This window comes from Solanum tuberosum, unplaced genomic scaffold (assembly GCF_000226075.1).
Source record: "Solanum tuberosum cultivar DM 1-3 516 R44 unplaced genomic scaffold, SolTub_3.0 scf00008, whole genome shotgun sequence".
In the NCBI taxonomy this organism is placed as follows: Eukaryota; Viridiplantae; Streptophyta; class Magnoliopsida; order Solanales; family Solanaceae; genus Solanum; species Solanum tuberosum.
In genome coordinates this window covers 2,640,720-2,656,506 of record NW_006238934.1, presented here as the reverse complement: position 1 = coordinate 2,656,506, position 15,787 = coordinate 2,640,720, and the positions used below count along the sequence as shown (strand labels likewise).

Sequence of the window (15,787 nt, the reverse complement as noted above, 5' to 3'; positions counted from 1 at the left end):
TAAATTCTTTTTCTTCCTAACAGTAAATTTCGTTAATCGGGAAGTCAGAAATTTTATTAAGATTTTTCATAATTCAATATATAGCAAAATATTGAAAATATCTTTAAACTTGACGTATTTTTAGGTGACTAACTGAACTTAAATATAACTCAATCCTGCAACATGAGTGAAATACATCTCTAAATTTTCGTCAAGTTTAAGAGTGTTTTCAACACTTCTCTCAATTTTTTATTAAGAGCCTCAAAAATTTGAGACGACTTACTATGCCATGTGACAAATCTGGAGTGTATAGAGTGTGTGTAACCTAAATTTTATTAGTCAAGTAGATGATTATTTTTAAGACTGTCAATAATTCGATACGAAACTAATAATTTGTTTCAAGTTCATAAGTATTTTCAATATTTCTATCCAAAAATATAAACTTTGATATTTCGTATATAATTTTTTAACAAAAAATATTTAACCGGCAATGCTGTACATGGCCCTACCCACTGCCTTGCCCCTTTGTTCATACTATTAAGCACAAGCAACAGTAGAAAAAAAGGTCCATTTTCCATTTCCATCATAACCAAAACCAAAAAAGCAAAAGAAAAAACAGTGAAGAAAGAAGAAAGGTAAAGTGAAGAATTTGTTGAAGAAGAAGAAGGAGAAGGGTATTTTTTTTTTTGCTTTGAAGAAGATCGAAGAAATGCCGAATCAAAAGCAAGGAAGTGAACAGCTACAAACACTGATGCAATCTGGGCAAATTTCTGGGTCTTTTAGCTTTAATGGAACCTTATCTAAAGAAGATGAAGAGATGTCCAGGTCTGCTCTTTCTACTTTCAAAGCTAAGGAAGAAGAAATTGAGAAAAGGAAAATGGAAGTCAGGGAAAGAGTTCAAGCTCAACTGGGTCGGGTTGAAGAAGAAACCCGTCGTTTAGCCATTATTCGTGAGGTTTGTCTTCAATTTCATCCATTTTTTTGTCTCTGTGTGAACTCGGTTATTCCTCTTTATAGTATTTGAGTTTTCTGAGTATTTTTTTTTCTGTAATCTGTAAACAAATGTACTGATTTTTTGCTTTGTCGCTCAAGAGTTTTGATTTTGGACTTTTAATGTAGAAAATATTTAGAGGAGCTTAGAGATCAGGTACTGCTAAGCTTTGAACATTTTTTTTTAAAAAAAAAAATTGGGGCTAGGGGAAGGGGAAACCGGTGAGGGGATTACAAGGCGGGGAATCGAATCGCGTAGCAATAAGGTGAAAGTTCACGTAGCCAATTAACTGAGCTACTAAGATTTCTCGAAGCTTCGAACATAGTTTTGATTTTTTGTTGTTGTGACATTAGGGTAAGAGCCTATTAATTGGGGAAATGAAAAAGTTTGATAATTGAACAATTGTTTAAGGTTTTATGCTTTGGTAATTTGATTGAAATTAACACCATAACATAAGAATTAGTAGGTTAAGGAAGATAATCGTGTTTTTGGCTACTAAATATGAGCATGGATATTGATAATTGAAGTGTTTGGTAAGGTTAAAATCGAGAGTTTTCTTAGTTTTCGGTTAGTGTATAACTAATTAAGTTCGACTTAATTATCAGGAACTAGAAACATTAGCTGATCCAATGAAGAAAGATGTTTCAACGGTTCGTAAGAGGATTGATGTTGTCAACAAAGAGTTAAAACCCCTTGGACAGACCTGCCAGAAGAAGGTAAAAATATACTATGTGCCATTATCTTCTTGAATTCTTGTTCACAAATTTTCCCTTCCATGGATAATAATCTTTTGTCCCTTTTCATTAGCTGTTTTTTTTTTTTTGTTTTCTTCCTCTTTGGGGAGGAGTGGGAGGTCGTTTCGTTAGTTTGTGAGATTGTGTATGATATAATAAGTCAAATCTAGTAATACATCCTCAGAGTTTAGTTAATCATCGAGATGTGGTTGTGAAGTGTTAACGAAATGTTTTGGATCCGGGGATCTTGATTCGTGGAATGCAGGAAAAAGAGTACAAAGAAGCTCTTGAGGCCTTCAATGAAAAACACAAGGAAAAAGTCCAGCTAATATCAAGATTGATGGAGGTAACTCTATAATTTACAAGAACATTGTATTGATCTTCATATTCGCAAACATTCTTATATGTTGATTGATGTACGTGCAGCTGGTGGGTGAAAGCGAGAAAATGCGGTTGAAGAAGTTGGAGGAGCTGAGCAAGAGCATTGAAACAATACAATGAATAACCAGTAAAATCTCCCCTGACTAATTAGGCTTTGTGTGATGTATTTAAGAAAGTTCTTTTTCTCTATTTATATATGCGTGTGGCGTTTGATTGTATTTCCTTTTCTTTTTCCGCGTTGTTGTCTGATCATTTTAGCTTTTGGAGGGATGATCAGTGTCTAATTTTAGGTCTCTTAAGGGAAAGACAGACCCTCTAATACAGGTTTGTAACTAAAACAAGTCTCAGAACAGTGGATTCTTTTACTTTTGTCTTCACATCTCAATCTTTTTCTGTGTTGTTGATGACTGTGTTGCTCTAACCAATTTGCATAGATAATAGAGAGTTGGTTTGAATGTCTCTTTCAAGTTAGTTAGCTGATAGACCTCTTCTTGGCCTTGTATTTGTCAACTAATGACGAAGTCAATTTGTTGATTATATTGCTTCTTTAAAGATCGTGTCTACAAAAGATCAATCTACGTACACATCACCCTTCCCAGACCCCACTTATGGGATTACAGTGAGTATGATGTTGTATCCAACATGATTTACTCAAGGGGATGTGGAAAATGTTTGTATTGATCCTAAAAATAGCAATATCATGAATAAATCATGGGTTCATCTTGTCGATGCACCCTTGACTTGTGGATTACTACAGCTACATCATTGTCGATGCACCCTTGACTTGATTTGTTGATTGCTTTTTGTGCTGATTGATTCAATACACTCTTAACTTAATTTGTTGATAGCTTCTTTGGTTGATTGATTCTTGATGACGAGTATAGACTAGGAGACATCTGTTTCTGCTTTCATTTCCTACTAATTTGGTTGCTCTTGGGTTACTTTAGGCTTGCTTTTCTCCCCTACTTTCATTAAACATTGCTAACGAGCAAGAAAATGGATGTGTTATGGCACAATAGGTTTTCGAGTAGCTGCCATGTCTCTGTAGAACCAATCTTTTGTTCTATGCACCTAGCTGTTAGTTGATGTTTAGCTAAGCTAGTCCTTGGAATTCCATTGACAAAGCCAAACTTGATGGACAAGTATAATAAAATCTTGTTCTGATTCCCTAAACATTAAGATGAAAATCATCTTTTTAGTTTGGCTACCAACTTGAAAGGAGTGTAAGATAGTGCTAGGAAGACACTCAATGGAGTGGCTTAACCATGGTAAAAAACAACAACAAACTCGATGTAATCTCATAAGTAAGGTCTGACGAGAATAGTGTCTATTCAACATTACCCCTAATCATGGTCAAAGAAGTATTAAAATCATGGAAGAATATGGTAAAAATAGGTACTCCTTCCGTACACTTTTCGTATAGTTTTTGAATATCTAATTTTTTTAATTTAAAATATTGAATTAATGTAATTAGAAAAGAAATGTGGCTACATTATGATACAATAAATTGTACTAGCATTTGCATTTATGTATATCCATTGGCACTGGCAAATTAAACGGTACATTGCACAGGAATTCTGAACTCTGAGCAATAATGGCAGGGCTTGTCATGCAAATATGCCAATCAAACACCATATTCCCAAATGTTTGTTTTAAAAGCTCAAACGGTAATATTGAATGACATCAATTTCCTAGTCCTAGTCCTAGTACTATGTACGTTGGGTTTTTATGTTTTCTTAAATTTGTTGTTTACCTTAATTTTCGCCTCGTTGGAACGGGATCACTACACTTGGCATGGCAGAGGTGTACGTGCACCTACTAACTTCGGAAAAAAAAAATCGTGTATATATGTATATCTACTTTGAGAAAATAACAGAAATTAGAATATAGATAACAGTGCACCCATGAGAAGTATAAGAGTGCCCTTGTGCTGCCAGTACAAGTTGGAGAAATCACCCTTGGGATCAAGGTTCAAATCCAATTAAAGTCTTTTTTCATTGTTTTTATTTTAAGTTTAGCTTAGAGCTCATATTGCAACTTAAGATAATATTGATGCACTCAAAGTTTTTAAATCCTGGGTTCACATCTGCCACCTAGTAATTTACTTTGCGCATAAGAGCTCATTACCTTTCACCTTACATGTTCCATTGCCATCTCTCCTTTTATCTATAATTTAGCTTGCTTTATCTCTACCAGAAACAGCTTCTCTACCTTTTTTATGTAAGGTAGGGATAGACTCTGCGTATACACTACCCTCTTCATACTCGACCGGTGGGTGATTACACTATTAAATGGACTATGCTTTTAGTGAGCTATTAAATAAGAAAGCTTCTATCAACTTGCCAAATATAACAACAAAAAAAATAATCCCCCTACTATAGGCTATAGCTATAAGAGGCAACTATTTTACAAAGAAAGCGCGATATAAAATAAATTTCAAACTGGTCCCTAAATTGACAACTAGCAATAAATTGAGTCCATTCATTTCTTCTTATTAGTCATTATCTCCCAAAATTAACTCACTTCGTTCGTATCTATATAAACTTGGCCAAACACTATCTACTAGGAAAAAAAATCAAATCCTATGGTCGAGATAAAATTTTGTAGTTAGGAGCCATTGTTGTGTGGTTACTATTCGAGCATTTTTTTTTCCTGATGATTTAAAGGTGACAACTCTTTACCTAGAAGATCATATTTAAAACAATTCTTATAGTTATACAAAATTTACGTCCAATTACAACAAATTAAATCAATTGTGGACCCAAAAAAAGAAAAATTGTTGAGAGAAGAAATTTGAGAAGCCAACTGTTTTAACCAGTATAGCACGTTAGTGAGAGTTGCAATGGGACCAAACTAATAATTAAAATTTCCCCACAAAGCAAGAGTGTGACATGTGAATAAAGATATATTTAAGACAGTGCCAATACCTTATTCTATGACAGATCAGGAAATATCCGTTAAATTATTTTAGTACGATAAATAAATATTTATTCATATTCGATATTTATAATGAAATAAAATAATTTAATTTAATAGTATGTAAAATTCTACCATACAAATAACAAAACAATGGCTGCATGAGCTTATTGTTTATTTGAGTGCACTCGATTTCTAGCGGTGAAATATGCCCATAATTAGGTGATAAATAATATATTGTGATTCGTGTATGAGTCCAGCAATATATACTGTCAATGTAAATAATTTTATAATAAATAGCTCACGGATTGCAAATGATACATTATTTAGTGGGAAAGATGCATCTCAGAGGGGACATAAATGTATCAGAGAGGGGATTTTTGTAAACTTTTAAAATGGTATGAAATTTTAGAAATTTTTGTAATTTCATGGGTCATGCTAATCTTCTCTGTATCGTTTCAATTTTATCGGATGTCCCAGAAGGAACATTATGATAAAATAAGATGTGTATTTATGTAATTTTTCGTAAAATGTATCCACTTTGTATGGAATTGTATAATCACTGTCTCCTTCACACTTTTCTTAGAGCTCTTAACAATTGTGATTCAAATTTCTTCAAGCAAATCTTCACAAACCACAAATTTAAACAAGAAGGAACATCATTCAATGCTTTTTTTTTTAAAACAACAGACAGGTTCAATCCTTGGTTCCACCCAATATTCAAACAGGGTAGCAAAATCAAACTCAATCAATTATATCCATTCGAGTACTCATTTATTAAGTTGATTCATTAAAAAATGGATTGATATGTAATCTAAATTGTCTCATAAGAAATATTGTCAAAGCAATTTTAAAAGACATTTTTTATTTGATACGTGCTATACATATAATCATAATAAAAAATATTATTTTACCAAGTACAGAAAAAATATTTAAGAACAAATAAATAAATTAAAACTCAATAGGAATTAGACGAGTTACGTTATGACCCACATTTAAGCCCAAGTACTTTTTTGGCGGATCAATAACCGCTCAAATTTAACCCAACCTACTCGACATATCTACTTGTAGATATCCCAATTTAAAAGAATTTGAATGATATGGGCTTTCAAAATATGTACAAAATGGGCCAATTTGGATGACAACTGAAAAACATGATCCACTTTGGGAACAAACTTGGGCAATCTGATAGTGGGCTTAGAGGAAATAGGCCAAAACTGACATGTTTTGCCCTTCAAATAGATTGGCCTTCAATTTTTACTCTTCAAATGAATTGGCCTTTTAACTTTGGAAAAATTATGCAGAATAACAAATATTTAACCTATATTAGGTACTATAGCTACAGTTTAAGAAAATTGTAATTCGCGGCTACAATTTTCTCAATTTTTGTTATTCGCCGAATTTGTATAATTCGATTCCTGATTGTATAAATCCAGAATTTTGTATATGCTTACCCTAGCTATTTGTATACGATTTATAAAAAACATAATAAATTACTCTGTTTGTATATTGGCAAGCGAAATATACAAACAGAGTTCTGAAAAATTCTTATGTATATAAATACTAAATTTGTATATACTAATCATATTTGTATATTCGCAAGCGAAATATACAAACGGTTAGAAATACACAAACTGCAGCCTCCATAGCAAACGAAACTATAGTTATAGAGCGCAATTATCGAAACTATAGCTATAGAGCCTTATTATGTCTATTATGTTTGTTATTTCTGAAAGTTTCTCTTTAATTTTTGCTTCTCAGCAATCGAACTTATATATAGTGAAACATAAGTTCTTTAGAAACTGAAGTCATACTCGATCATAACTTGTGGGGCATTATGATATAAAAATATAAATTTGTGCCTCGTAAAAAAGTGATATGTTATGAAGAACATAAATCAAAGATCAACACAAATTAGGGATAAAAATACAAATGATCATAAATTAGGGATAAAAATACAAATGACCCCAAAATACGCCTCCATTAAGTACAAATCAATGAGATCTTATTATTAGTGTTGATATTTAAAGAAAGTCACATAAATCTCTAAATTTGAACATTTATTTTGACTCAATCCAACTCATATCAAGCCCCACCATCACCATCCCCTAAAAAAACCAAAAAATGACAGATAGTTATTTGTCTAAACATGATTAGTTGATGGTATTCACTATAAATCTATAATGCTTTAAGGATCAAAAGATGGAGTCTATTTCTTCACAAACAAACTTTAAACAATATGGGGCAACAATTTATGGATTCCACTATCTTTTTTTAACTTTAGTGTTTGGTGATTTTGTTGTTAATTATATTGTACTTTAATGGACAAATATAATATCATGAATATGATATAATATAAGCTCCTCATTCACTTTATCTTTTTGGCTGCTTCCATTAACAATTATAAGCAATCCCCCCACCATCATCATTATCACAATACTAATTCATATTTCACTATTAGCATTGCAAATGGACTTTAATTACCTTTTGTTTTAATAGAAAAAGATATAATATTTGATATGATTTGGTCAAGCGAATCTACATACTGAAAATTAAATTAGTGATGTGATCGATCGTATCAAAGTTGGCCACGTGTATAAAATAGTATGTCAAAATCGAATATATATTTTGTTGAAAAATCCTGGCATGAATGAGCACTTCGTTGAATAACAATGGTATAGATGAACTTTTCTCAAAGTTCGATTAGCATTTTATGCTTTAAAAAATGACAAGGATTAGTCACGATAATCTTGATTAATCACCATTATTATGCTTATTTAGAATGTTTTTGTGGTAGGTGAGTTAATTCCCACATAATCATTGTTAAATTTTGTCTGATTCCATTTATTCAATAGAGACTGTTTTGGAGCTTTTATAACGGTAATCAAGGTGAATTCTAATTAATCTTATATATGACGTGTTAGTAAGGATAACTATGATTAAGAAAATCTTAAATTAATCCTAAATAATTTATCAACGACAGATCAACCACATATACTATCTAGCAAGCAAATATTATGGTCTACATATAATAAGTTCGTTTTGACAACCTATTTGTAATCACTAGTAGTAACGGTGATAATCTAATGATATATGTCCTTTTCTACCAAAAAAAAAAAAGTGAAAGGTGAAATATATATTTAGTACATTTTTTACTTTGGACACAGAGAAATAATATTCTTTGCTTAAAATCATATCAAAGAATTGGTTCTTTCCAACCTAGACAAGCTTTCTTGAACTTCAAGTTCATAAAAAGTTGCACCCATGGCATGGTACAGATACAACTACCCATCTTTATAGTGGAAGTGTATAAATTAAGCAAAACGTATAGTTACTAAATTAATAGTTATTAATTAATAAAGTCATTTTGATTTTTTGTAACAAAGAAAGTGATTGAAGTAATGATTAACGTGAACAGTCAAAAACATCCAAATAGTTATTATCTCATAAATCATTTTTGACTTTTTGTAACAATATCCAAATTTCATAATCAGATGTGAAATTCTTAGATTTATCTAAAGAATCATTAGAAGATTTATTTCTTAATGACATTTCATATTTGTCTTTAATTAAGTGGCAAAATAGTTAAGTAATTTATAAACACAACAAAATTAAGTTTCCAAAGGATTTATTGGTATTATATTCTGTGAATGTTTTTCAACGGATTTTACATCAGAAATCCTCCAATGAAACGTCCATTAGAAATTCACGTTTTTTTAGGAGTGAGCTAAATGAATTAGCTCCTCTCCTAATTCGTCAACTAACAATCCAAATATAGAAAAAGCAAATTCTATCACGGTTTCTTCTCTTTGATCTTGAAACTCATTCCAATCATCAAACTCACTTTTCAAATTCGATTTTACCATCATATCGATGGTATTTGATCTTAATTCTTGCGATGATAAATCTATCTTCTTGCATTCTCTTCCAAAAACGGCTTCTCCATAGTTCAAACTTTTAACTTCAAACTTTTCCTCGAAAATCAAGTTAGAAACTTGATATTCTTCTTCCTCTACGCGATCATCATCTTCTTCTTCTTCTTCTTCTTCTTCTTCGAGCAATATTTTCTCGAGTTCAATTGGATCTAATTCAGCCAATTTCTCGAATCTACGAAGCTTAGACAAAAGTTGTTGTTGTGCTCCTATTAAAAAGAACACAAGATCACATTAATTTTGAACATCTTCAATAATCTCTAAGCTTTTATTAGCAAGCATAAATATAAAAGAAGAATATAAACTTAAAATAGTCGATATATAGATGTATACTATAAGTATAACTATGTATAATTAACGTATACTGGCTAGAAAAAATAAAAGTTAAGAATATGGCCTACTAGGGCAATGAGTCATGTATTTGTGTAAGGACAAAGTGATGTCATATGTCATATTCATACATGTACAAGTACAACAGCCACACGTACAACATTGTGATTAAGACTTTTGATCCCACACACAACAAATTAAATAATTCAAATATCAATATCAGCATAATCAAAAAGATACTCAAATGAAATGACTTTACATTTTATATATACTATATATATAAAATAAATGTCCTGAATAAACCAGAGTTTCCATAACCATTGAAAATGACTTCACAACCAATTTTATTTTTAAAAAACTATATTACGTGTACTGCTACAATAACATACCCAGTGTAATATCACAAATAGGATATGAAGAAAGCTGGTGTGTACGCGGCCTTAGCTTACCCCTATCTTATGATAATAAAGAGATTGTTTCTAAAAGATTCTCGATTCAAGTAAAGCATACTACACTATCCAATTAAATTCAAAGATAGCACAATTCTTATTTAAAAAAAAAAAAGAATTCAAGAATATTAAGATTATTTTATCGTACGTACTTTGTACAAGTGCATAATTGCAATCGAGATCAGAATCCTCATCCTCGTCCTCGTCCCCGTTTGCATGTCCATCCTCCTCCTCAAATGGAGGATCCAATACAGAAACTGGACTGCATTGCTCTTTATCTTCTTCTTCTTCTAGTTGATCAATACTTGCCAACCCTATAATTGTTTCATAATTTTCTTTGTCCTAAACACAAAAGTCAAATTAATCTTCCAATTTAGTTGGTAAAAAACTACTAATATAATATAATTCTAGCTGAATTAAACTCGTTTTTGAATGAGACATCCATTCAATTTTAACTATCGTTTTAACTCTTTTCACGTTTTGTTAAAAAAGAAGGAAGTAGGGCTGACTTTTATTCAAGACAAGTTAAAATTCATGAACAAGCATACGACCAGAATTTAATGAAAAATTTGTCTTTTTATGGGTCCAAAATTTAAAATGACAATATATTTTATTGTCATTTTCCTTGAAAGTACTATTTTCCAGACAAGGCCTAATAGAAAAAAGATTTTATATTGGCAGAGGCGTGATCTCAAGTACACTTACCAAAACATGAAAAAAATTGTTTTTATTTGATATTCCATCCGTGTCTAAAAGTCCTGACTAATTTAAATTTGTGTTAAGATAAAATATTTTTTATCGAACATAACATTTCATACTTTCATATTTAGAACTCGAATTTCATATGTCTGATTAAAGATGAATGAATAGTTATCATTGTACCGCAACTTATTGTGATCCTACTTCCTTCATAGGAAAAGCAAAATAATTATTCTGTAATTACTATATGAGTAATTTAAACTCATGGATGTACACTTATCCAAACAGAAAACCTTTTAATATAATGATTTCGATAAATATATATATATATATATATATATATATAATATATATATATATATATATATATTATATATATATATATATATATATATAATATATATATATATATATATATATAATATATATATATATATATATATATATTATATATATATATATATATATATATTATATATATATATATATATATATATATTATATATATATATATATATATATATTATATATATATATATATATATATATTATATATATATATATATATATATATATAATATATATATATATATATATATATTATATATATATATATATATATATATATAATATATATATATATATATATATATTATATATATATATATATATATATATTATATATATATATATATATATATATTATATATATATATATATATATATATTATATATATATATATATATATATATAATATATATATATATATATATATATTATATATATATATATATATATATATAATATATATATATATATATATATATATTATATATATATATATATATATATATAATATATATATATATATATATATATTATATATATATATATATATATATATATAATATATATATATATATATATATATTATATATATATATATATATATATATTATATATATATATATATATATATATATATAATATATATATATATATATATATATTATATATATATATATATATATATATTATATATATATATATATATATATATATAATATATATATATATATATATATATTATATATATATATATATATATATATAATATATATATATATATATATATATTATATATATATATATATATATATATAATATATATATATATATATATATATTATATATATATATATATATATATATTATATATATATATATATATATATATTATATATATATATATATATATATATATGTTCGATATATTGATAATCAAATAAGCATATATTATTAAGTAGTACAATTATATATTTGAGACTCTTTACACATTATTTCCTCAGTTCCAATTTATATCATTCGACACACTTATTTTTTAATATATTCAAAAAAAAAAATCAGAATTTTATAATTTGGTCGGTTCAAAAAATAAGTCACAATTATAATTATAAAACCTTAATTTTAATTTTTTATCTTTAATAAAATTATTCTTATTATTATTATTATTATTATTATCATTTTACATAGGTTAAGTTGAAAATTCAGCTAATCAACTAACTGAGTTAGTAAAATCCGTAACACAAATATATACTATATTTATTTTAGATCATAATTTTAAAAAAACCGCAAATTTTTATTATATTGTCACATGAATTTTTTTACAAAAAGAGTACTATACTTTGAGACTTGGTATAAAAGATTTAGTAAATTTAATTGTGTAAAAAAGATTTAGTAATAATTTTAGAGTCATAATGACTCACGGATAGTAACCGACAAAAGTAAAAAGACAAACCTCTTTCTTGTGACAAACCGGAGAAGCTGCCGGCGATGTGAATTCCGGCGATACATAGCCGGAGGTCGACGGGCATCTTTGAAGAGAAAATCTAAAAGGGCTTAACGGAGACGAACCAAAATCACCATAATTGCTATAATTCTCCAAATCAATTAACTTCCCTTCATTGATTTCACTGTTAACTCTGCTATTATTACACGAACATGAGAAACTTTTTTCATCATTTTTGTCGCTATTTCGATCCTTCAATTTCTTCAAAATGGACCCAAAAACCCCAAATTTCACCTTTTTGATTTGGGTTTTTGGTTTTGATGAACTCTGTTGTTTCTGAATCCTCATTGCAGCTTCAAGAAGCAGAGCAGCTGTTCTTGCAGGTACATTAAGAACAAATTTCCCATTTTCCGGGCTCTTCGCCGGCGCCGGCGAAGGTAAACACAAAGGGGATTTTCTTAATTCCGGTGATTCTCCGAAGGAGAAAAAACAAGTATTTTTGCATAATTTAGATGATGGGGTTTGATTAATTTGCTTTTGAAATTTTTTGATTTGTAAAGAGGAAGTTTTAGAAGAAGAAAAATTAAGTCTTTTGAGATGAAAACGTTTATTAGCAGTGTAAAATGGTTCTTGATCTTCCTTTAAAAGCTCATGCAAATGCTTCTGTGCCATAATTCAACAAAAAAAAAAAGAATTTGCTTAAAAGTTCAAGATTTATAAAGGGGTTGTGAGTTCTTAGAGTATAAAATGCAGAATTGAAGAGAATTCAACATAAAAAAATAAAACAGAGAAAGTTGAACAGATATAAGTAAGAGGTGATTTAGAAGATCGAGGCAATTAATTTACTATAATGTTGGTGAATGGTGAAACAAATTAATTTACCTATAAAAAGACAAGAAAAGAGTACTCTGAATGAAATTTGTGGTAAATTTTTTGATTCAATAATTGAAATGGCTGTAACTGTAGTTGTAAGACTTTTTTTTTTTTTTTGTGTAGCAGAAACAGATGGCAAGGTCGTGATAACTAGTTGCATAGGTCTCTATTAATTAGCACAGAAAAATGGCTCTTTCTGTCTCTATAATATGTGTACGTGTGGGTGGGAATTTCTAGGAAATGCAGGGATTAGGAAACACAGAGGGTGCAAGTGATGTGTAGTTGATTAGTTTTATTTTTATTTTGTATGATTGTGGTGTTTGAGTCCGTTTTTGTATACTTTGACTAACTTCACAGTATTTGTCACTTCTAATCAATAACATGTATCATGTAACTCTTTTCATCAAGGCTAAGATAGATGAGAAGAATAATCTAGCTATTTAGGACAAAGGCGGACCTACATAGAGTCTATCAGGTGCTCGAGCATCCATTAACCTCGTTTCAGAATCTATGTTGAAATTAAGAGGTATTTGTATAAAATTATCATAGAGCATGAATAAATGATCTGATTGGTCCATTGGCTCTTGGATGGGAGTTTAAGGCTCTTTTAGTGTTGTTGAGCCTAATTTGTTATTTGGTTGGCAAGTTCGGAATAACTAATCACAGAATTAATAATTGGTACCGCGATAAGTAATGCTCTCCTTGAGTGGTATAGTAATCTCGGGATAAAATAGATAATGACAAAGATATCCATTAAAAACCCTTTTTATACATCTTTTTTCACATTCATGAAGGGTAGCTTTGTAAATAAATAACTTGTCTTAAGATTTAGCAATGCATATTATTTTGAATACAACAAACTATACACTCAATACGAAATAATCTCAATATAATTTATCTCAGTATAACTTATCTCATTATAACTAATCACATCATAACTTGTATTCAAATCAAGCAACTACTTTCATCACGAAGAGTTAGAAACACATTTAAAATTCTCATTTTTTTATTAGTTTCATATCTTAACACATGCTATTATTATATTATATAATATACTTCAATACTAAATTGATCAAATATTTATTTACAAATCAACAATAGATTTGTATAGGCCAATTAAACTCATGATGTGTTTTAATATGAGATTGGTAGCTAAAATATGAAATTCGTGAAAAAATGATAATTTAGATATAAATATATAGAAGGGAGCAATGATAGTTTTGGTCCCTTTTTTTATATATAATATATTTTATGGTATAGTACTCTTTAGCTACAGTGAATTTATTGCAGTTTTTTCTGCAAAACGAAGACAAAAGGTAGGCAGCCAGCGGCCAGCTAACTGGCTAAGTCACGGAATACTCGAAGAGCGCTCAACCTTTATGGATCACTTACAACTTTCACCATAACTTTTGTTTTTTCATTCTACGTCGATATTTGTATTGAAATTTGATCAAAGTTAAATTCATGTAGAGAAATTATAGGAAAAAAGGTCTGAAAAATACTTAAATTTTGGCCAAAATTATTGTTACGATACCATACTTTATAGAGGACCTTTTACCCCTTGTACTATTTAATAGTATATTTTAAAGGTATATATGTGTCCATGTGGACACATTACTATTTATGATGTTCACGTGGACACATATATACCTTTAAAATACACTATAAAATAGTGTAGGGGGTAAAAGGTTCTTTCCAAAGTTCGGTATTGTTACAACAATTTCAGTCAAAGTTCGAATATATTTCAGATCTTTTTTCCAAAATTATATGTTGAGGTAAATGTTTCAAAGATAACTCAAATACAAAATTTGTTAAAAATAAAGAAGTATTTATCACTCCACCACAATCTAAACGATACATTTCACCGTACGTTGCTACTATTGCTATCATCAGCACAGTCACTTTTACCTTTTGTATACATGTATTATCTATGCAACAACTTCTTTTTACATATTGTCCAACAAACTTACGTGAATTTGTTACTTTGAGCTACGTCATCATCAATTCAAGGAGTATTATTCCGTTATAAGTTTGTCAGTCCTTCTCTTTTAACTAACTGAGCATTATAATATCACTTTTAACTCGCTCTTTGTTATGGACCATGAGCGTCATAATATCGCTTTTAACATATCTTATTTTTAAGATTATAAATTTGCATAGTAATAAATCTTTATTATAACATATAACAAACTCAAAAGTAACATACTAATGTATGATGGTTGTTGATTTGATTATTAAAAAGTATTTTAAATTTTGGAGGAAAGAGAAGAAAATAAATTTATTGAAGAGTGTAATTGTCATCGTTTGATTAAAGTATTTCCATAACAACATCAAAATCCCTCAAAACAAGGAGGGTAATCTTCATCACCGTAGCCACCACAGAAAAATAATAACTCTTTGGGAGTGTTTGGTATGAAGGAAAACATTTTCTGGAAAATGTTTTTCAATTTTCTCATGTTTGGTTGGGTTAAATGTTTTGGAAAATGTTTTCCAAATCAACTAATTTTCCTCAAATTTAAGGAAAATGACTTCCCTTCAAAACTTATGGAAAACATTTTCCAAACCTCTCTTCCAACTTCAAATTACAATTATTTTTTTGTTGAAAAAATCAATTTATTTTGTCTCTACCCTCAAATCTGCCCCCCAACCACCCCCCCAAAAAAATAATAATTTTGAAGCTTGTTTTTAAATTAAAATTTTTTACCCCACCATA

General features: G+C 29.0%; 2 protein-coding genes across 2 annotated transcripts; one reads left to right on the top strand and one right to left on the bottom strand.

The window, feature by feature from the left end:
- Nucleotides 1–493: 493 nt before the first annotated feature.
- LOC102599315 (uncharacterized) lies at nucleotides 494–2,470 on the top strand. Its single transcript, XM_006339059.2, has 4 exons — nucleotides 494–934; nucleotides 1,576–1,686; nucleotides 1,970–2,050; nucleotides 2,131–2,470. Exons 1-4 carry the CDS (start codon nucleotides 689–691, stop codon nucleotides 2,203–2,205), a joined length of 513 nt encoding a protein of 170 aa, XP_006339121.1. The 5' UTR covers nucleotides 494–688; the 3' UTR covers nucleotides 2,206–2,470.
- Nucleotides 2,471–8,612: 6,142 nt separating this feature from the next.
- Nucleotides 8,613–13,302, bottom strand: LOC102598987 (uncharacterized). Its single transcript, XM_006339058.2, has 3 exons — nucleotides 12,211–13,302; nucleotides 9,865–10,054; nucleotides 8,613–9,142 (listed from the first exon to the last, which is right to left on the bottom strand). The coding sequence occupies exons 1-3, from the start codon at nucleotides 12,871–12,873 to the stop codon at nucleotides 8,718–8,720; spliced, it is 1,278 nt and encodes a 425-aa protein (XP_006339120.1). The 5' UTR covers nucleotides 12,874–13,302; the 3' UTR covers nucleotides 8,613–8,717.
- Nucleotides 13,303–15,787: the final 2,485 nt, after the last annotated feature.